The sequence below is a fragment of the Accipiter gentilis genome, chromosome 2 (assembly GCF_929443795.1).
Source record: "Accipiter gentilis chromosome 2, bAccGen1.1, whole genome shotgun sequence".
NCBI classification, from domain to species: Eukaryota; Metazoa; Chordata; class Aves; order Accipitriformes; family Accipitridae; genus Astur; species Astur gentilis.
This window is the reverse complement of record NC_064881.1, coordinates 32,785,690-32,807,384: the sequence shown is the minus strand read 5'-3', so window position 1 is coordinate 32,807,384 and position 21,695 is coordinate 32,785,690. Positions and strand designations below refer to the sequence as shown.

Sequence of the window (21,695 nt, the reverse complement as noted above, 5' to 3'; positions counted from 1 at the left end):
CATATTATCTACGACAGACAAAATAGTGCTAAAATATTTTATAGTGTAACACAGACAGTAAAAAACTTTCAATCAGAAAGATCTTCTTAATGAGACCCCAAAAGATATTGACTTGTTATTGCTTATTTTTCAAAAATAATTTACATTTTTCACAAAAATCGTAAATACACACATACAGAGGACATTTTAGATTTTTAATATTAGACAAATGCATGCATAATTTCTACTTTGCACATTATTAATTAAACAGCTTTCTTTTAGTTTTAAATCAGAATTATTCTTCAAATATTTTTAGATTCCAGAAAAATTTGTATAAAGACTGATTCAAGTAACTCAAATAATGAGCGTGCTCTTACAGGCTAGTTAACTGGCTGTAAAAAAGAGAACGAGAACCACTGAAAGCCCCATTGTCCTCCCTTTATCTCCTGCAAACAAATAAAAACCTAAAGCTGTATCTATATACAAGATGATGTCATAAGTGTAGATATCAAGTTGCAATTTCCTTCAACTTCCTTACTTTTTATTTTCATAAGCACAATACTTGCTACACATGCAATTATTCTTGAACTTTAACCCCAAAGCTTTATCGTATTTGTGGAATGTACACTAGTTTCACAGTTTACTAAAATGCTAACCTTTATACTGTGCATATTCCACAAACTGACATTACACAAAGATATCTGGAGGTAGCAGAGTAGCCAAAGATGCGCAAGATTAACAAAGTATTTAAGATTAAAAAAAAAAGGAAAGGAAAATACTCTAGAAGCAACAGTGAACACAAGGAAGTGCCAACACTAGAAGACTTGCTAATTTCTTCATTACTTTGTAAGTTCATTTTTAATAGGTACAGTGAATAGCTTGATTAATTTCAATATTTATAAAGGATAACCATCATTTTACTCGCTTGCTAGGGCATTCTGGGCAAACTGACTCACTTTTCTGTATCTATTTTACAGATTTTATCCACTTATCTGTATCTAGTGGAACACTAGACATGATGTTTATTCACTTCAAGAAGGAAAAACATCATCAATCTTTGAAAAAATTACAAGCAAACACCTTACTGTGTAAGAATAACAAAGACATCAGCAAAATATTAGCAGCCAATCTACAATCCATGTTTTCAATACACACACCTCCAGCTCAAGCAGTATTAACAGTAAACCTAAGAAAATTCAGAAGCCTGTACAGTGATTATGACAATACGATAAGGGTCCTCTGTATCAAGTGAGAATGGAAGAAGTCTTACGAGACCAAAGAATAGAATTCCAACACGACACAATAGGGTTTTATTTGTTTCAAGATTTCCCCAGGATGGGCACTACACCTCACGTCAGACTGCTGTTCTCTCTGCTCTTCCACAGGCAGCAACGTCAGTCCAGGAACTACAATTTCACTGCTTAAATTCTACAGGAGAGGAGCGAGGCTGTCTGCAGTCTCTCACTCCCGCATGGCCATTATAGGTTTCGACATAAATGATGAGGAATAATGGGCCTAATTTTTTTTCTTTGACAATAAGATTAAATCAGAAGTGATCTAATGACATCAGTAGACTTATAACAGAATAAAAGAATGCAAGTTAAACTAAAATCAGGCTCAATCATTTTATTATGGAAACAAAATTTTCAGGAAAGCATCACAAAAAAGCGATAAAGCGTTTTATTTGCCAGTCATATGGCCTAACACAAGTATTTTCTTACAAGCTCCATCCATAAAAAAATGAGTTGGTGAAAGTGTATAATTTTAAATTAATCTGTATTAAAATCTATATGACTGACAGATTTAAATGTCCATCTCCCAGAACACTTTTATATATAAAATGGATATAAAATTACAAAAATTGGAAAATCCTATCTTCTATAACCTAAATGTAAGTAAAATTAAAAATATTAAACTAGCACTTATATAATTTAAAACATACTTGGAGCACTGGAAGAAATATATTCTTTCTGGGATGGAAAATAGTTGTCTTTAAGAGGAACATGCCCTCTATAATATCTTCCTTTTTTTCACAATAATTCCATTATCATCTCAGATAGATCTCTGCTGAAGTTCCATCCTCATTTTCTACAGAAAGAAACATCTCATGTAAGTGCATCTTCTTTACATACAGCATTAGGAGGAAAGACCTTTTAGTATTTCATTTTACAGTAATACCAGCATCAGAGCCAGCAGTACAAACCAGTAATGGATTCACTGTAATCCCGTCAGACACTGGACATTTGTTAAACCAGCTACTGAGACAGTCTGAATATTAACCTGTGAAAAAGTAAAAGCTTACTATACCCTCCAGAAATTTGTGCCTGATATTTATAGAAAAAATGTTCAAAAGTAAGTTAGTTTTAATAAAATTGCTGGCTTCTGAGTGAATATGACATTTAAAAACTGTATAATTTATTCGTATTTTGGAGCAGCAAATCATTCCAGAAGAGGAGGGTTTGATTCTGAAAGGAAGACCATCACACACATTTGGGGGTATAACACATGTTAACATTAAAGTATTGCTTCTGTGGTAATTTTTACCAGCATTCTAGAGGGGAGGCATAAAAGAGGGGACAGCTGTTTTATTTTTCAATAAAATACAGATCAAAGATGACTGTTACAGCAATCCACGAGGAAAAAAAAAAACCAACATCTTCTAACCAATAGTAGAGTGTAGCTCCTAATGAATACTGGGCTAATATTAGCAACCAAGTAGTACAAAATATGTGAATATTTAATAGTCCTACATAATAGTCCTAGTCCTAATAGATTTATTTCTCTTCTGAAAGAATGAAATGTCCTGCTAAATATAGCATTGCTTAAAAATAAGACGGCTAGGTAGACATTCAGAAAATTGCTACTAGCTTGGTAATATTTTTAATTGCTATATTTCTCAGTCATTTTTTCAAAAAATTCAATTAAGTCAATGAGGCTACATATCAGATGCACAAGTTTGCAAGTCTATAACTTAGCAGAAACAATTACTTTTATTATAATTAGAAAAAAATTAAATGCTGTAATGCAAGGTCTACCTTTTTCTTATGTGTTGGCATACACAGTAGCAATGGTAAGTTCACGCTTTGCATTTCTCTGTGTAGTCTTACAAATTTTCAGGAGTTCACGAGTTCATGACCATACTATATTGAAATTCAATCATAATTGTTGTCATCTACGGGATTCACTATTTAAAATGGTGTTTTAATAAGATATTAAATTACAACAAAATTATTGATATGTCCTCTTTTTTAAAATATCCATGTCGTCTGTATTTCAAGTAAATTGCAAACAAACTTAGAGCCAAAGCCATATAATTTGAACAATCAGAATATCTTATCTCCATACAAAAGCTGAAATATTAGGGGCAAAGCAGCTCTCCCGTTATTGTACACAACAAAAAGAGTGTCCGGTCACCTGTGAAAATATAAGAGCTTGTGTGTGCAGCAATTACAACTAGGACCTTTGCTACACGTCTTTCATTATTTACGTCCCAGATCACATTGGAAAATACAACACACAGCTTTCTAGAGCCCATTCACTTAGCCAGCTTCATCTAAGATATTTCCTCTGCCCTTTCTTTCCACGTCCTATGAGCTGAACAAACTTATTCCATTATGTCAGAAAATCAGAGTTGTAAAACTGTCTGAGGAAAAAAACATGCATATGCTGTTTGATATGGAGACACAAAACCTAGTTCTATCTGAACAAACACTGGCAATGGTCTTCCAACTTATTCAACAGCAAAATTTTATGAGCATTTTCTTTGTTTTCTTCACAAGAAAAGCTCCGAACGCTAATTTTGGCTGCATTGACTCATAGACCTCAAACGGCACCTTCAAAATTTCGTATGCGTTGACTGCTGCTTTTCTCAATGACTGCAACATAACCAGTCATTGCAGACTGTGGAAATAATGGTGGAGTAAGTCCATTGATCCCAGAAACTCCAGAAGTACTATACCTGATCTCTCTCAGCCCTTCAGTTGTGCTAGCTCAGCAGCTTGCAGGACTGTGTGGTAAACCAGATCAGTTCCTTTTTGTAGCTTAAAAAAACATGCTGTGCTGAAATGGTGAAGGGGAAAATACTTTTCATTAGCTTAACTTCCCTGAAGCAGTTTCACGAGGCAGTTCAGCAGACACTTGCACCAGAGCCATGATGGAGCCACGGAGGCAGGAAGGAGCAGCTGGGCTGGCGACAGAGCTGCCTGTGCTGCACTGACAGCAGAGAACTGCCTGGGGTTCCAGAGCTGAATTTAGGCCCTCAGAGCTGCCTTCTGGAGAAGCCTTTCTTTCTCATGCTGTGCTGATTCCACAGAGAACCCAGGAAGAGTGGTGTCACTAGGCTCAAGTTAGCCTTTGTAAATGTATTTGCAAAATACTGTGGTGGGTTGACCTTGGCTGGCTGCCAGACACTCACTCCCCAAGCCGCTCTCTCATTCCCCTTCCTCAGCTGGACAGGGCAGAAAATAAAGTGGAAAAGCTCATGGGTCGAGATAAGGACATGGAGATCACTCACCAGTTACCATCACGAGAAAAACAGACTCCACTTTGGGAAGATTATTTCAAATTATTGCAAATTAATAACAGGGTAGGACAATGGACCTAAAAACAAAGCTAACAACACCTTCCCCCCCCCGCCATCCCTTCTTCCTTCCCAGGGTCAGCTTCCCTCCTGGATCTTCTACCTCCACCCTCCAAGCAGTGCAGGTGGATGGAGAATGGGCATTGTGGTCAGTCTGTAACACTTCATCTCCGCCACTCCTTCCTCCTCACACTTTTCCCCTGCTCCAGCATGGGGTCCTTCCCATGCGATACAGACCTTATGAACTGCTCCAACATGGCTCCTTCCTACGGGCTGCACCTCATCAAGAACTGTTTCAGCATGGGTCCTTTCCATGGGGTGCAGTCCTTCAGGAACGGACTGCTCCGGCAGGCGGCCCCCCACAGGCCACAGGTCCTGCCCAGAGCCTGCTCCAGCACGGTCTCCCCACGAGGTCACAACTTACTTCAGAGCACATCCACCTGCTCCACAGGCTGCAGGTGGAGATCTGCTCCACCGCGGACCTCCCTGGGCTGCAGGGGGACAGCCTGCCTCACCAGGGTCTTCCCCAGGGGCTGCAGGGGAATCTCTGCTCCGGCGCCTGGAGCACCTCCTCCCCCTCCTTCTTCACTGACCTGGGGGTCTGCAGGGTTGTTTCTCTCGCATTTTTCTCACTCCCCTCTCTCACAGCTGCTACGCAGCATTTTTTATCTTCCTTTCAGCATGTTATCGCAGAGATGCCACCATGGTCACTGATGGGCTCAGCTTTGGCCAGCGGTGCGTCCATTGGGAGCCGGCTGAAACCAGCTCTGCCTGACATAAGGGCAGCTCCTGGTGTCTTCTCACAGAAGCCATCCCTGCAACGCTCCCCCACCCCCAGCACCCAGACATGTAAACCCAATACAAATACTTACTCCATACCAAAAAAGAAGTGATAAAATTTTTAGTTAGGAACCTAGTCAGTTACATGTTTCCCTATAAATACTTATGTACACAATATGAGCCTAATTATAAATTAAAAGGTGAAGAATAATCGGGTTGATGGGCAAAAGTTCAGTCACAATCCTTTCCTCCCTTTGTTTCACACACAGAGAAATTTTTTGAAGAAAAACTTTATTAAACTGAAACTAAGGCTAGAATACGTTTCACTAATGTAAATACAGAAACTATTATGCAGATGTTTAAATCTTCCCTAAAAAAGATACTAATGATGACCAAACATATTAAGAAATGGAAATGCACGGTAGAGCTCATGTATAAACCTCCTGCCACATCAGGATAATACCATTCAGTAACTTTATAAATACTGAATAAAAGTTATTTATGTCCCAAGATAGAAGATATTTCATGGCAATTTCCCTCTTTTAACACAAGACACCATCTTTGTTGTGGGCAGCTTTACTCAACACCCAGCAGTGCCAATGGGAGGAAGAAGCTCTTTTAAAATAGGCCATCATTATTAAGGGAAGTGCTTAGTCTTACTTGTGTTAGGAACAGCAGTCCCTTTGAAAGACAAATTTGTCATGAATTACTATAATAAAACTCTTCTAAGCCCTTGGCAGAGAAAAACCTTGTGGCTATGAAGAATGACAAAAAAATGCTACCAATTCTAAACTACTTTTTCTTGTTTAACCTAAGAAAAAAAATATTTTAATAATAAAAACAAAAAATATACAACAGTACCTTTACTTATTAAATGACCTACTGAATTATTGAATTTTACTGGTAAACTTTCAGGAAATCCTTTCTTATTAAAAGAGTAAACAGTGTAACTTGCGAAGCATATTGTATATTCTTTATATGCACAATGGTTAAAAACTGAAAAAAAAACCACCTAAACTGATTAACTGTTGAACCATGACTCAACTTCCATAGTGAAACTCCAGTTTCAATGAATGCTTTTTTTTAATTATTTTAAAGTGTTATTAAGGCAAAATTATAAAGTATTAAAAAAAGCACTATTTCAACCCATATTCCCTTTAATTAATGAATCTCTTACTTGTAAATAACTAGTCCTACTGAGTTAAGAAATAGTTGTTTATGTCTGAGATGTTAGATTGGGGCACAAGCGTCGGTGTGATCATGGCCTAACCCTACAATTATTATCACTCTTGTTTGTGCAGGGCAAATATGACCATTCATACTAAGAGTTAAAAATCTAAATGTTTGTTTTGTCTTTCTGCAAATCAAAGCTTCTTTCATACAGGAGAATATCTGTGTTATAAAGACTTTTCAAACATATAACTCAGAACAAATTTTAGACAGGAACACTCGGTAAATTCTGCAGAAGACATGTTCATATAAACACTACAAAGTAGCTAAAAACACCTGCCAACCATGCCTACATAAATTCAAAATATATAAATGTACATCAGTGCTCAGCTATAGTCCATTAAATTTCATTCATCTCTGGCCACCTGCATGTGCAGATATCAAGCAGACAGAAGAATTCAATGCTTTCAAATACCAGTACTTTCTCTGTACTCTACTCTGAAAATACCTATCTTGGCTCAGTGCCTTCACAGCACCCTCTACAGCATTTTTTCAGATAAACCATACACAGGGCAGGAAAAAATATATTTGGATTTTCTGACACATATTCTTAAACATGGAAGACACGATTTTTAAAAATAAATGCGGACACTAGGTAAAAATACAATTTCCTTTCAATCATATTGGGGTTTTTCTTAACTTTCCAACCTGCTAACTTTTGAATTTCCCTGGCATTTTGGTAAAGTTCAGCAGAATAATTAAAATCACTGCTTCACTTGAAATGTCTTCTGATGTGATATATATTAACATGGAAGTAATATCAGCACTTGAGAAATATTTCCCATTCAGTTAAATTTAGCTCCTCAAACCTACCACTTACATGTAAATCAGACTATCAGCAAAGCATCCACAGGCATAATTTTACAGCCAATCCTCAAAGCCAATAAATTATTAAAAATCAGAACAGGAAGCTTCATTCTATTCATAAATTAAAATTAAGTTCTTTTTTTAAATAGTTCATATTGTTTACTGTGATATTTCATATCTGTAATGCTACAAGTAGTTTGAAAAAAGATTTTCCTGAAGCGTTTTAACTTTAGTACAAAACACGTGTGCAATAAAAGTATAATCCTCAGCCTTCTAAACGTGACAGTGATGCTATTTTCTAGCTGTTAGATAATACATGGTTCAGCTGTCACTTGCAGTGCAGCACTCGGTTACACAGAATGAAATGAATCATAATCGCAATGACTAACCAAATTAATGAAAGCATGCTGAATCAAAACCCATGTTCCCAAACTGTCTTAGGGCCTGATTCAGCAAAAATGTATTTGATTTCTATACCACACAACATCTTCCGCAGATACCTGTTTATCCAGGCTTTTAAAGCAAGAAAGTGCTGAATTCAGAATGCATAGCAATTCAATAGTATGTTTTTAACAGACCACTATCAAAAGTGACCTATCAACTTGTAAATACACAGTAGCTAAATAAATACTGTTAAAGCAATGGCTAACTGGCAGAAAAGAAGAAATTTAAAGCATAGAAGATATTCAAAGCATATGTTGAAATCTAACTTCCGTTGATGCACAGCAAAAGAGAGATAGTGTGTGAGTTACGAAAAGAAATCACCAACTTAAATTGAGTTTATAGAGTTTTCTTTGGGTCTTCATGCTACACTGTTTTAAGTTTACAAGCAGTAGACAAATCCAGTGTTTGCAACTTCTCATCTAGCAATCAGACTAGCTTCAGCTATGAGATTCTATCTTCTGACTTAAAATACCCACTAACAATTCTTACTGGTGAATGGCATGTAGATTTTCTTTGCAGTGTACTTTTGTTGATAGGTATGCTTAATCCCACATGCTGGAAAGATCTTGTATTCCAAGGACTTCTTTTAGAACTCATTCTTCAAAGACTTTCTGAATTTAGTATAAAAGATATACCAAATCCTAAGAATAACCTTGGACTAGAAGGGAAACATACTCAGGTTCCCAGCAGTGAGTCTCAAATAGTAAAGATATGGATAAATGAGCATGCCCTAATTAATAATTGATTGAAATATAAGCAAAAGACGAAGATTGACAAACAGGCTTCTAAAGAAATCTAGAGAACCGTAAAAGTCAGTGCCAGTAGGGAAAGTGGCTATGACAGTCTTATAAGACCAAATAGTGAAGAGTTACTCTCAAAGGCAGAGCTCTGAGGGTGAGATTCAGCTTACCTAGCTCAAGACGTCTGCAAGGTAGACCTCTACATCTGACACAATCACTTTATCTTCTTTTTAAGTCCACAGCCAGAAATAGGCTCTGCAATTCATTCAGCCTATTTGGAGTGTCTAATTTAAGATGAGATGGATCACATCCTAAAGGCACCTCTTTATTTCCATTTGCTTTAAACTGAATCCAAGTGATTTCAGATGTAGATGTCCTACACTGTAGATATTCACATCTGGTCAGAAGAACCCCAGAGATTCTCTGGGCTCAATCCTTAACCCAAACTCTAAATGTTGTTAAGACAGGAATGAAAAAGATACCAAACCCGAGGCAATCATTTTCATTAACCAAGCAGTTCTATGAGTGCTAAACCTAAAGAAGTCTGATTTCGTGAGGACTCACAGCTCATGATTGATTTATTTTTATGTCTATGGTTGATTCTCCCCTATGAGGACTCCTTGATATGTAACATGGCATGAGCAGACTTTTCCACAGTCAAGAGGTTGGACAATCCCTTTCTACTACCCACCTACTTACTAGACTCTTAGTAATTAAGTATCTTTGGGACCTCAACTTTTTTGTCAAATTTGCTGTAAGTCAGCCAACAGCTTCCATGGAGTGAGTAAATACAGCAGAGGACATAACTGTTACCCTTACAATAGTGTAGCAGTTGTGTCTTTCCAAGGAGGTGCAAGACCTGTGTTGTAGACCCTCTCAGCTTAAGGAGATTTGAACACAGCTTTCTCTTCCCTAACGAACAAGCTATGGGCAAAACTGGAATAAGATTATTCTGCACCCTACCAGTGAAGTTTTGCAACTGTGCAGTCAGGAATGTAAATGTATGGACAAGCAAGAGAAAGTCTAAATAGCTCTGTGATTAGGATACTCTCTAGAGGCAAATCCTTGTTCTTGCTCCAAGGGCTGTTTGTGCATTTTATTTAAGCACTCTAATGCAAAATTCATATGAAGCATCTGATACAGACAGAATACAACTCAACGGGGATGAAGACAAACACTATGCATAGCTGAAGTAATCAACTTCAAAATATAAAATGAGGACTGATTGATTCAACAGCAGTTCTGCAGAAAAGCGCGTTGAAGGTATAGTAGTAGATCACAAGCTGACCATGAGTCCATAATGCTACATCATGACAGAAAACCCAAACACACATGACACTGACTGTACAAGGAAAGTGTTCTGTGCAAGACAAAGTGTTATCCTTGTGGTCTCCCCGTACATTTTAATTTGGAATACTGTGTCTGGTTTTGGACACTGTATTTCAAAAAAGATCAGTTAGAAAGTATATAAAGAACAGCAACAAGAATGGTCAAAAGTCCAGAAAATATGACCTGTTGAGTCTACAGAAAGCAGATTATGAGAATCTACAGGAGGAGATATGATCACATTTATGAAATGTATAAAAAAGGTTGTTGCAAATGGAAAAATAACAGACTGCTCTGCATTTCCATTGAGGACAGAGTAAGTAGCAAGTGGCAGGAAAGAGATTTAGGTTTAACAGTAGGGGAAAAAATCTAATGGTAAAGATAATGACTCCGAGTAACTGAGACAAATTACCCAGGGAGTTGAAGGAATCTCCATCCCTGGTTAGGTCAGTAGTTGGATTCATTGTTCTCATACTTTTCACTAGTAAACTATAATTTGAAAAAACTGTAAGTTTCATACTGGATTCAAGAGCTTTACCCTAAGATCTGTTTGGCCCACTCCTCACCTTCTGCTATGTAGGCAGCACAGCTCTTGCAGAGCTTGATTAGCTCAAATTCTGTGAGTCATCTGTTATGTGCCCTTGCCTCGGCCATGAAGCCTATTTATTTCACTGGCTAGGTGGGCCCTCACAGTTGGGAATCGCTAGATTAGACAAATAAGTGTCAGGAATTGCTATCTTATAGTTGGTCATACCCCGAGGCAAAGGATTAATTGGAAGACCTCTTGAGATCCAAACCAGCCCTATTTTCTATTATTCTACGTGTTATCTGGGCTTTAAACAGCTTTAAAAGCATTACTGCTCACTCATCCTTTCTGTAAAGAGAAAAATTTATAAATGCAACAAGAGTTAGAGTAACAGTATATGGAAAAAGATTTCTTGCTGACACACTGGAGTACTCATTTCTGAAAAGTTATTCGAAAGATGGTTGCAAAACATTTTCAAAAAAAGGCTGACTGCTTCTAACTCACAATTTTATTTAAAGGTCAAAACATTTGATGTGCCTCATATGCTTAAGATAATACACATTCTAAAGAAAGACTGCCCCCACAAATACATAGAACCAAAATGCCATGTTATATCAAATACCTAGTAATGGTGTATGACCTCTGAGACATTCTATGTACAAATACAATATAATATTTGCTATAAGAAACCATTCACCTTAAAAACAGTAATGTTAATAAAGAAATGGTAAGTTATCAGGAAGCATTTAAACACTTTCACATGAGATTTAAGAAGAAAGAACCAACCCCATAGAGACAGTAAAAAGAATATAACTTTTTTATGGTTTATTTAAAATTTAAAGATTTTCTTTGTGAATTTTCTAAATAGAAGCACTCGGACTGTTTTGAAACACAAGTTCAGCTCTCACTAACTCCTGCTAGAATAAAGAGGATGTCTCACGATAGTTTTATTAGAAGAGTTTATAGTCTAAATCAAAGATATTCTTTAGGCTTTCATATCAAAACTTCAAAACTCCAAAAGATACCTAAAGTAGACTATTATAAACTCCTATCCTACCAAAATGCATTAATTTAATTTAATTTTATCAAAATGCAACTAAGATCACCCTGCAAACATATTTAGGCAGGGAAATGTGATGAAAGCTGGTATTTGAATTCCACTATAAAAGAACCATCTTCCACCTTCAATGAGAACAGCAGAGAACACAGTATAAATTACTTTGAACTCTTAGTCTCCAAACCCAGTATGTATTAACATCTTAAATGCACTACTACTCCCCTATACAATCTTCTACCATCACATTAACTCATATAATCTCAGTCCTCACTGATTCCTTCACAGCTTCAAGACAATACCTTGGAGAAGCAACATGAGGAAACAGTCAAACATAATATCATGCAGAAGCAGCTTTTCAGCACAGCACTGATTCTGTAGTTTTATGTTATCACCAGAAGTTTAACAAATCATGAGGTGCAGTTACTGGAGTTTACTGAGTTTACAAAAGCACTACCAGATTAGATGTAAACTGTTCTTATTACTGAAGTATAATACGCCCTCAACAGACAGTTATGATTCAAGGACATAAGAGTTCCTCCTGTTACACCACATATAGTCCTGCAATAGAGACAAAGTCTAAACTCAGCAAGCATTGAAAACAATGTGGTTTGATTTGAACTTAAATTTTCTAATATGAATTCATTTGCTGAAAGACAACTGGTTTTGAATGCCATTTTTAAACAATTAGTATTTAAAGAGATGCTTCCTGCTTATGAGTCTAAATTAAGAAGACTCACTGTTGTTCACTTTTAAAGACATGAGGTTGTCTATGATAACTTGTAGCTATTAACCATGATATAGTAAGACTTATGATTAAGACAGCCCACATGACCTAATCTTAACTCAAAAAATCATCCCCACCTCAAAGCTCATTGTTAAGGTGTAATACCTGTTGCAGTCAAACAAGTATAACTCACAACTCATCATTTCTTGTGTTCTTTTGGGTTTTATTTCCTGAAGTTCCTGTCAAAAAAAGCCATCAGAGAAGATGTTCGGAAAAAAAGAAAGGTGGCAACACACAAAAAAAACTTTCTTGGAAAAGGTAGACCTAATGGACTCAGAAACTTTCACAGCCTTCTGACTGACTGTCAATACAACAGTAAAACTTTAAGGAAGCCAGTTAAGCAGAGGGTTGAGAGGTGGCATTCAGGTGAAGAAAATTCTCAAGACTGTCAAGTCTACCTTACAGATGAAAACTGAACATTTATATATATGGCTAATTTCACATTCCAGTGGATTAAATGTCAAAGTTCAAACCATTATATTACTTTTTTCTCCTTATTATGGAACTTCGAATATGCTACAAGTATGTTAAAAACTTCATTGGCAGGGCAGAAACACATTTTATATCAGTTCTGTAGTAACCTATCACTCCTGTGTATTTTTGCACTTACAATATATACACTAATTAAACTGTTGTTTCAATGGAAAAATCAATTATTTGACATTCTCAGTTATTTAGACATTACCCAGCTCACAGATGCATGCACACAAAATCCAGAATGGACCATTCAGCCCCCTAACCTCACTTCTAGAGACCACTGAATTTCACCCAGTCACCCACCACTTTCTAGGATACAGTCCCAGCGCCTTAAAGTATGAGCTACACTCTCGTCTTTAAGAGGTAAAATTAAATGTTTTTTTCTTTTTGTTTCAAAGAATGCAAAAGCAGATTTATTTGACAAGATTCCAGAAAGCACCTACTGGCTGGTGTTAAATATCTATTTTTTGGCTTCTTTGTTAACTAAATCCTGTATCAACTTTTCTATTTTTTGGCCCCATATGATGTCTAGCCTTTCTACATCCAACCCATCCTGCTTGAACTTTTTGAATGAGGGAACATCAGCACCATTGCAGTCTTCTGAAATTTTACTCAACATTGACATTAGCAATCCCAGTAATTAGTGTAACTGCCAGTCTGTATAATCTCCAAATACATTCTGCTTAGTCACTAAGAGGAAGTACTACTGCTGTTATTTGTAGACAGTGCCCAGAAGTGTGCTAGATGCTTTAGAGGGCAGTTGTAAACTCTGGGTCTTCTTGAAGAGCAAATGGTACAAGCCGTAACATCCTGACGAGTATTATTTAGAGTACAAAACGCCCAAGCGTGTGGTAAGGGAGAAAACTAAGGAATAACGACAATTTTGAGAGAGGCCAAAAAGCAGTACAAATTGTTAAAACAAAAGAAAGGGGAGATGATAAAGACTATTGGGAGGGAGCAGAGAATGAGGTAGTAGGAAAGGAAAAGGGCCAGGAAGAGGGCAGGGCAGGACAGGGCAGAGGCAACTATCTTCCTCAACTATATATTTTTGTGTAACTTCCACTATCACTTATTTTTCACTGCATAAAGGTATTACTTTTAAAGTCGCATTGACAGTATTTTATTTTATAATAAATAGAAACAAGAGCAAAATGATGAGTGGTGTAGCGATGGACTGTTCTGATCAGCACTCCAGATTCAGATAAAATGCAGTGTAGCTGTGGAAGCATAACTTGAACAACTAACATTGCCTGGAGTCCTAGTTTACTATCTAGCCAAAAGCAAACCTTTTTGCATTACCCCATGAACTTTGGAAATTCCCATATACATATCTCTGTTCTCCAAAAACAAAACCAATAATCACCACCTACTTCTCTTTCATTCCTCCAGCCCTGAAATCCAAATCCTAAACAAACAATACTTTTAAAGCAGTTTAAATCAGAGTTGATTACTTATAAAGCAGGATAATTATTTATAAAGCAGTATAATAGCTTTGTGAGGTGGACATTTACACTGCTATGACTCACAGCTATCAATCTCTTGCTTCCTCTCCCCCAGGCCAAGTATCCTGCCCCACATCTCACTCACCCCCAGTGCCATCCAGAGCCCACACAGCCTAGCTTCTTTGAGGTCTGCTTGTCAGAGATTTTTCTTTCAGTCAGTGTAGCTACCCAATTTTTACCACGGCTGTAAAATCACCGACACAGCAATCAAGCACACGCAAGCCTGCAGTGAGTCGTACCTTCCTAAAGCTTACTCTGGACTCGCCAGTGGTGGCTAACGGACAACCACCATTCTCTAGCTAGGCCACCGTGTTTCCACCCATCTTCTTCCCCTGGATAAAACAGATGACAATGCCAGTTGATTTCAGACACACACACATACAAAAGAAATCTTTTATAAGGACCTCATGGTAAACCTGTGATGCTTTGCAAATATATGAAAAGCTGGGTGATTTCCTAATGAAATTTCTCTTCAGAAAACTTGTCTTCTACTGGGCCAAACTGTCCATACCCGTGAAAAGTTGAAATGCGTCTATTTTCAGAGCTGCGAGTCTGACTTTACAAGGACAGCATTTTGTCTTTAGGATAGTTAGGCAAAGGAGCAGGAAACTCATGATACTGCAAGTAGGAAAGCGTATATGCACATCACATAGGCTGAAACATAAGTCTTTACAAATAATGTCATCTTCTACAAATGTTTTTTCTGTGTGCATCCTCTCAAGCCAGTCCTTTGATAGAGAAATAAAGTACGAATGAAAAGTGAAAAAGCACAAGACTGTTCCCATAAATCAATCCATATGGAGGAAACGCGCTATCTAAAATCTGTTAGAAAGCTTACACACACAAAACTAGAATTTACAAGAGAAAGGATGTGCATAATGTAAAGGAAAAGCCGTTATCAAAAGTTCTATGCTATATCCAAGAGAGTAAAACAGCCACAAAGATAAAAGTTGAAAACATGTAAATATTCCTGTAACAGAAGGACTTACACCGAGTGTGCAGACATAAATTCATTTTCTCTGAGTGTCATGCATTATGCGTATTAAATATTATGCAAAATATATGTTTGATAACCTCGTCAAGAAGGCACTTTCTTCGTACATGACATTCGAAATGCACTCTAAGGGTCCCAAAAATTCCAGAAGAGAGACAGTCAAAGCAGCAGAGTTTGCGGCCCATCCTCCTTTTTAAAGCAGAAGCTCCGCCACAGGAACACAGTGCACAACTGTAGCTAGGCGTATTTCTCAGACCAAACCAGGCCAAAGGAGAGAGCAGATCTGGAAAGCTTCTGCTTTCCATGCCATCATGTTCCAGCAAATCCTGGCAAGAATTCGTGCTGACCTGTTCACTATTAGTTGCTACAGATTACAACTCGCTACCATCTGCATTTCCTTTCCCCAAAAAGAGTAAAACAAGCATAAGGAGAAGAAGTTATGTATCTATTTTAAATCCACACATATTTACCCCAGGGAGTGAAAGGAAAAGAATAAATAGTCCACATTACAGATGTGAGTCACACTACTTAATGCACTTTTGGAAGATACTCAAATACCACAGTGATGGGCACAGCATAAGAATTTGAAAAGCACAAAATAGAAATAGAATGCAGAAAGGAAGTAGAGCCCAGGGACTAGCCATTCATACTGACACTCAGTCACCATAAATTATCAAAAAAATTAGAGGAAATCCACGCTTGCCGCTTTCTACAACATTTGAACAGTTCTTCTGAAAATATCTCTAAATGTCAACTCTTGTTTTCAGCATCTTTTTTTATCCTCCCATATTTCTCCACGGAATGAAATGACACAATTTTATTGCTTAGTTAGACAAAAATACCTTCCACTTCAAAAGGAGCTTGCCTTCGAGGAGAATTACACTTGAACAAAGACTGCAGGATTTAGTTCTATATTTATCTCTATGCAATAACAGCAGTTCATTCATATAAATATGGGGGGGGGGGGTGTCCTTCTTTCTCTTCTCTTGACAGAAGGAAAACATCTGTCAAGAGAATTAAACTCAGTAATAGTTCCCTAAAAATGCAGAACAAGCTCTGGTATGACTTTGGTGGAGGGTTGTGCTTAATAAATCTGTAGATATTTTCAGAGTAAACATGTACTTGATGGTTCAAGGAGCCACTTCACTTTAAGAAAAACGAAACTGGTGAGTTATTCATCTGACACCAGATCAGTTCTCAGTATCCTGTAAAACATTGTGGGCCATCTATCCAAATTCCACTGACAACAGCATTTTCCTGAGAGAGCTGTTCTAGGCTATCCTCTGTGTATAAACTTTATGCCATACCATTTCCCTCACGGCTTACACAGAACTCAAGAGGAAGCTTTAGTGAGACACAATGAGAAACTAAACCCCACATGAAGTTTATAGTTTATCTTTACATTTGATGAAGACCTTTCTTTTGTCCATGTCTGCTTCCAAGATTCTGAAGATTACAAATAAAAACAGTTCTGTTTCATTTCTTAAGTTGGTTTTACCTGGTGATAACTTGAGAACAGTTTATTCTTCATTTGTAAGCTTAACAGTTCAAGCTGATCCTGGTATAATACTGAAATCATACTTTATAACGGATCATAAATATTATCACCTGCAACAAGAGTTGCCAGGAGCCATCTTTAAAACTATAATGCTATTGTTATAGCTTTAAACTGGAACTTGAAAAATTTTCCATTTCCTTCTTTGTTAATGACTTTTAAGAGGGCAGAAATTTTAGACAAAAATTTGCATTTATTTTGATACAGCACACAATTTAGCAATGTAAAGGAGTCTAAATTGCTTTAAAATAAAAGTATCACAATAGCAAGCAAACTGCATAGCATGAGACCGAAAGGCGGTGATAAAACCAGGTATGGCACTTTATTTGCAGTGCTTACGTTGCACTGATACTCTTCAAAATATTCACCCAGTAAAAAAGTCTTTTTTAAACAGACATTGAAATGTTTTTAGATCACCTCACAGTTCAGCAGCTGCCACACAAACGATACCTGAAGTTTTCATTACGACGCTCACAATAATGCAATGAACCTTGGAAACAGACTCCCAAAGTCAGCAACTAAAGCCCAGAAGACAGTTTCCGGGTACTGAGTGTGAAGGGCCAGCTGCAGTTAACACGTCCAGGACACAACACTCATTTTGGTTTAAAAAACCCACTTAGTGCTTCAGCTTCGCCGCACTCGTAAAAGTCATGCCCGCGAGAGTAGTAGCTCTGCTTATTTTTAAGCCCTTAGAAGCCAGCGTGATTACTCCGCTACGGAGGGGAGAACAGTTTTCTTCAGTTCGCCCGGTGCCTGCCAGCCAGCCTAGGGAAGGCCACGACCCACGCCGCTCGGGAAAGCAGGACCCCCGCGCCGCCGCCAGCACCGGTTCCCCCGCTCGGCCGGGACACAGCGCAAGGGGAAAGCTCACGCTTCCCCGCCCGCCCCCCCACCCCGCGCTGCACGCCGCGCCCGGGCAGCAGCGGCAGGACGGGACCCCGCGCTGCCGAGCCGGGGACCCCCAGCCCCGCCTGGGGCTGCCGGGGTGGCGCCGCCCCGGACAGCTCCCGGGGCCGGGGCAGGGGCAGGGGCCGGGGCCGGGGCCGGGGCCGGAGGCGGAGCCGGGCTGCCACCCGGGACAGCTCCCGGTGCTGGAGCCGGGCCCCGGCCCGGACAGCTCCCGGTGCTGGAGCCGGGCCGCCGCCGGGGCCGCCTCCCATGCCCGCGCCGGGCGGGCGGCAGGGCGCCCCGCTTCTCCCGGCGCCGGGGCTCACGCTTGGAAAAGAGCAGCGGGGCGGGGGCGGGCGGCAGACACGTTGTCGGGGGAAGATGGCGGCTGTGGCAAACCCACCCAGCGAGACGGCCGGAGCCTAGGCCCCGGCGGTCCCCCTCCGCCCCGGGCGCCCGCGCCAGCGCCGGGCAGGGCCGCCGCCGCCGGCCCGGAGCCCGCCGCGCCCCCGGGACGGGGCCCGATGCCGCCGATCCGCCCCCTCCGGCGGCGCCAACCGCCGCCCCGACCCACCCCCCCCCCTTCCTCCCGATGGCACACGCCGGGTGAGAACGGCACCTGTGCGGCCATGTTGGGCGCCTCGCCCCCGCCAGCGCCGGGGCGTGCGGGGCCGGAGCCGCCGCGCCGCCTCCCGCCCCGCGGAGCGCGGCCGAGGCGGGCGGCGAGCCCGGGCCGCGGCGCCCTGCCTGCCCGGCGGCCTCCCGGCCCCGTCTCTGCCCGCTCCCGCGGCGGCAGGTCCCGTCCCCCGTCCGTTTGCCCCCCCCCCCCCCCCCCCCGCCGTGCCCCACACTCGCCCGGCGCCGAGCGGCCGCCGGGGCACGGCCGGCGGCGAGGGACACCCCTGCCCGCCCCCGTCCGCCCCGCTCCTCTCTCCCGCCCCGGCCGTGCCGCCCCCGAGGCCGGGGAAGGGACCTCCGCGCCCGCCACGGTGGGCCGGGAGGACGAGGAAGGGATGCGCCCGCCCTTACTTGAGCACGGATTGCTCCTTCTCCTCTTCCTTCTTCTGGCGGTCCATGACGGCCAGAATGATCTTCCGCTCTTCCTCCGTGAGGTGGCTGAGGTCGGGCATCTCGGGCTGAGGAGCCGGAGGAGGCTGGGGAGGAGCGGGGCCGCCCCGGGGCCCGGCGGGAGCCGACATGTTTGGTGGGAGCTCGCCGCCGCTACGGGAAGCGCTGCCCGAACTCCAGCGGCCGCGGCGGCACCAGCGGGAGCGGCCGCCGCCGGCGCCGGGAGAAGCACATACAAATCAATACCCTGTAATCAACCGGCAGCCTAATGACGGCCCCGCCGGGGAGGGGCGGGGTGGCCGGCGGCCCCGACCTCGCACCCACCCGCCCGGCCGCCGGCTCGCCGCGGGGCAGCGGGGCGGACGGGGCCGGCGGGGCCCGGGGGGCGAGCGGGGAGGGGAGAGGGCAGCGCCGGGAGAGGCAGGGCCGGGGGCGGGGTGGGGACGGACGGGGGGAAAGGGCAGGATTAGCCGCGGGAGCGCTGGGGTTTGGGGGCGAGCGCGATTGTCCTAGCCCCGAGCAGCCGGCGGGGAGAGGGGGGACGGAGCCGGCGGCGGGGGGGGCAGTGGGGTGGCGGGAGACGGGGCCAGAGGCTGCCGGGGGGGGGGCGAGGCGGGGGGGGGGCGTGCGAGAGCGGAGCCCCGGCGCCCCGGGGCGCGCAGCGGGGGAAGCCCCAGCGGGCGAGCGCCAGTCCCGGCCGCCGGCCGCGGCTCATAATTCCTCGCCGCCGTCCATGGAGGGGGCCGCGGGGCGCCGCGCCCGCCTCCCGCCGCCGCCGGCGCCGCCTCCCGCCGCCGCTCCTCGGCCGGGCCGAGCCGCTTCCTGCCGCCGCCTCGCTTGGCTGGTGCCCTCTCGGCTGCGGGATGGAGTCCGCCTAACCCATGGCATGGCGGAGAGCCGGAGTCACGGGAGGGGGCTCCGCATCGCCCCACCGCTTCCCCCACCCGAGCGGCGCGGGGCGCGGGGCCCGGCTGCCGCCCCTAGCGGCGCCGCGCGGGCTGGGCGGCGGGGGGGGGGGGGGGGGGGCGACCGCTGTCCTTATTTATTTATTTATCCCCGCACACCAAAAAAAAAAAAAAAAAAAAAATGGACGCGATAAAAATCACGCGAGGAAGGACGAGGAGGAGCCAAGGCGCCGGCGACGCGCTGGGAGGACCGAGCCCGGCGGCCGCGGGGGGGTCGGGGAGGGCGGGGAGACGCTGCGCGGCCGCCGCTCCCGCTGCCGGCTCTGCCCCGGGGGGGGGGGCGCGGGCGGAGAGGGCCAGCCGCTGGGCGGGGCCCGGCCCCCCGAGCAGCCCCGGGGCGCCGGAGCTGGCGGGGGGGGGGAGGGGGACACGGCGGCGGCCCCCGGGAGGCGGAGGCAGCGGGAAAGGCGAGGCGGGAAGCGGCCCCAGAAGGCGGCGGGGCCGCCGCAGTCCCGTCCCCTCGAAGGCCCGACGGCGCGGGCTGCGGCTTGGGCCGAGAACCGGAGCGCAGCGCCGACGCCGCGGGGGGCGCCGGGCCGGCCTCCGGCTCCCCGCGCCGGGCAGGGCCCCGCTGTTCGGCCGCGCGGGTCCTGCCCGACGGAGCTCCTGCTCCGCCGTCGCCTGGAGCGTCCTTCGGCCGACGCAAGGCGTGAAATTTGCCCCGGCGTCTGTCCGGACAGATTCCTCCGACCCAGACGAGCAGGAACGTGACCCCGATGAGAGAAGGCTGGAGGAGGCAGTCCTCCTCCCGCCCGGGAAGCCAGGCGGTGGTGGAATAAACCTCTCCAAACGCTTTTGCTACCTCTAATCGCCCACCTGAGCAGTCACGGCGACGGCAAGAAATAATTTCCGGCAAAAGAACCCTACGATGCTCAGAATGCCGCCCGGCCCAAATAAACGGGAAATAACCTACCCAAGAATGCTGAGGAAACAATTCGATCCAGATCTGCCGGTTTTCAATCTAGTTACAGGCAGTAGAGTTCAACCTGCCGTTCTCCTATGTCATGAGACGTAACTCCTATTTCGCATCGGTGTTGAATATCATATAAGCGTACGTAGCAATAATAAAGTGGTTTTGTAAGGTTTCGTGTGGACAGTTTGAAACCTCCACCGCAGATCATACGTTCCTGGAGCTGGTGCTATTTCTAGCGGACCGTGACATCAACTTATAACCAGGTGAAAAGGCCCCCCCCCCCCCCCCAATAAAAGTCATCTTCCTGAAAGTATCCTGGTCCTCGTTAGCTGTATTTCCACAGAGAATAAATTCTAGGATGTGGCTTCACTAGCTGAAGAGTTCTGCATGCGATATAGGGCTGAAGACACCAGTCGTTTGGGAAAACAAGTTCTGGAGGAACAGATCACCAGAAGGACGTGATAGGTTGGCTGTGGTAAAGCAAGTCTTAGCAGTAATCCATACCTATTATCATGCACATATATTCATCAATTTTTAATTTTGTCTAAGAAACGTCACCGGCATCCTTGGCTGAAAGTAGCCCGTTCCATTCCTTGAGGTAAAATTATGTGTAACAGACCCTTTGTTATTATACGTAAACCATTGTGTAGAAACTGAGCACACCATATTTAAGCACATACCCTTGTAAAATAAACTACATGATTTTTCATCAAGTCCTGAAAGCATTCTGCTCTTCCCGTCCACATCACCTTCACCTTTCGGACTGGATTCCAGCCAGCTGGCTCTCACCCAGTTCCTTGTTTGTTCCAGGCACTAGATAAATCTGGCATCGAAGTCAAAAAGGGAAGAAAATGTAGAACTGTGTGTCATCAGATTACCAAAGATAGATAGTACAGTCCTTATCAATCTATAAATGTTGAATGGAGGAATTAACTGGACTGATCCCTTTGGGAAACTGCATTTTATCCTGGGGAAGTGAGGAAAGAGAGAAATCACTCCATCACTTCTAAGAATAATTAAAAAGAACCAGACCACTTGAAAGAAACCTCTCCGCCCCATCAGGTTACACAGTTGTTTCAAA

At 43.4% G+C, this 21,695-nt stretch overlaps 1 protein-coding gene across 41 annotated transcripts in view; it reads right to left on the bottom strand.

Annotated features, from left to right (window-relative positions):
- Positions 1-19,299, bottom strand: part of RIMS2 (regulating synaptic membrane exocytosis 2) — a 489,705-nt gene extending 470,406 nt beyond the window's left edge. For 19 of the 41 annotated variants that reach the window (XM_049817916.1, XM_049817521.1, XM_049817538.1 and 16 more), the window contains exon 1: positions 18,698-19,299. In XM_049817916.1, the coding sequence (XP_049673873.1) occupies positions 18,698-18,867 (170 nt within the window). In that variant the 5' untranslated portion in view covers positions 18,868-19,299. The remainder of the gene's footprint in view (positions 1-18,697) is intronic. The other 22 variants (XM_049817573.1, XM_049817661.1, XM_049817690.1 and 19 more) reach the window with 5 other exon arrangements.
- Positions 19,300-21,695: the final 2,396 nt, after the last annotated feature.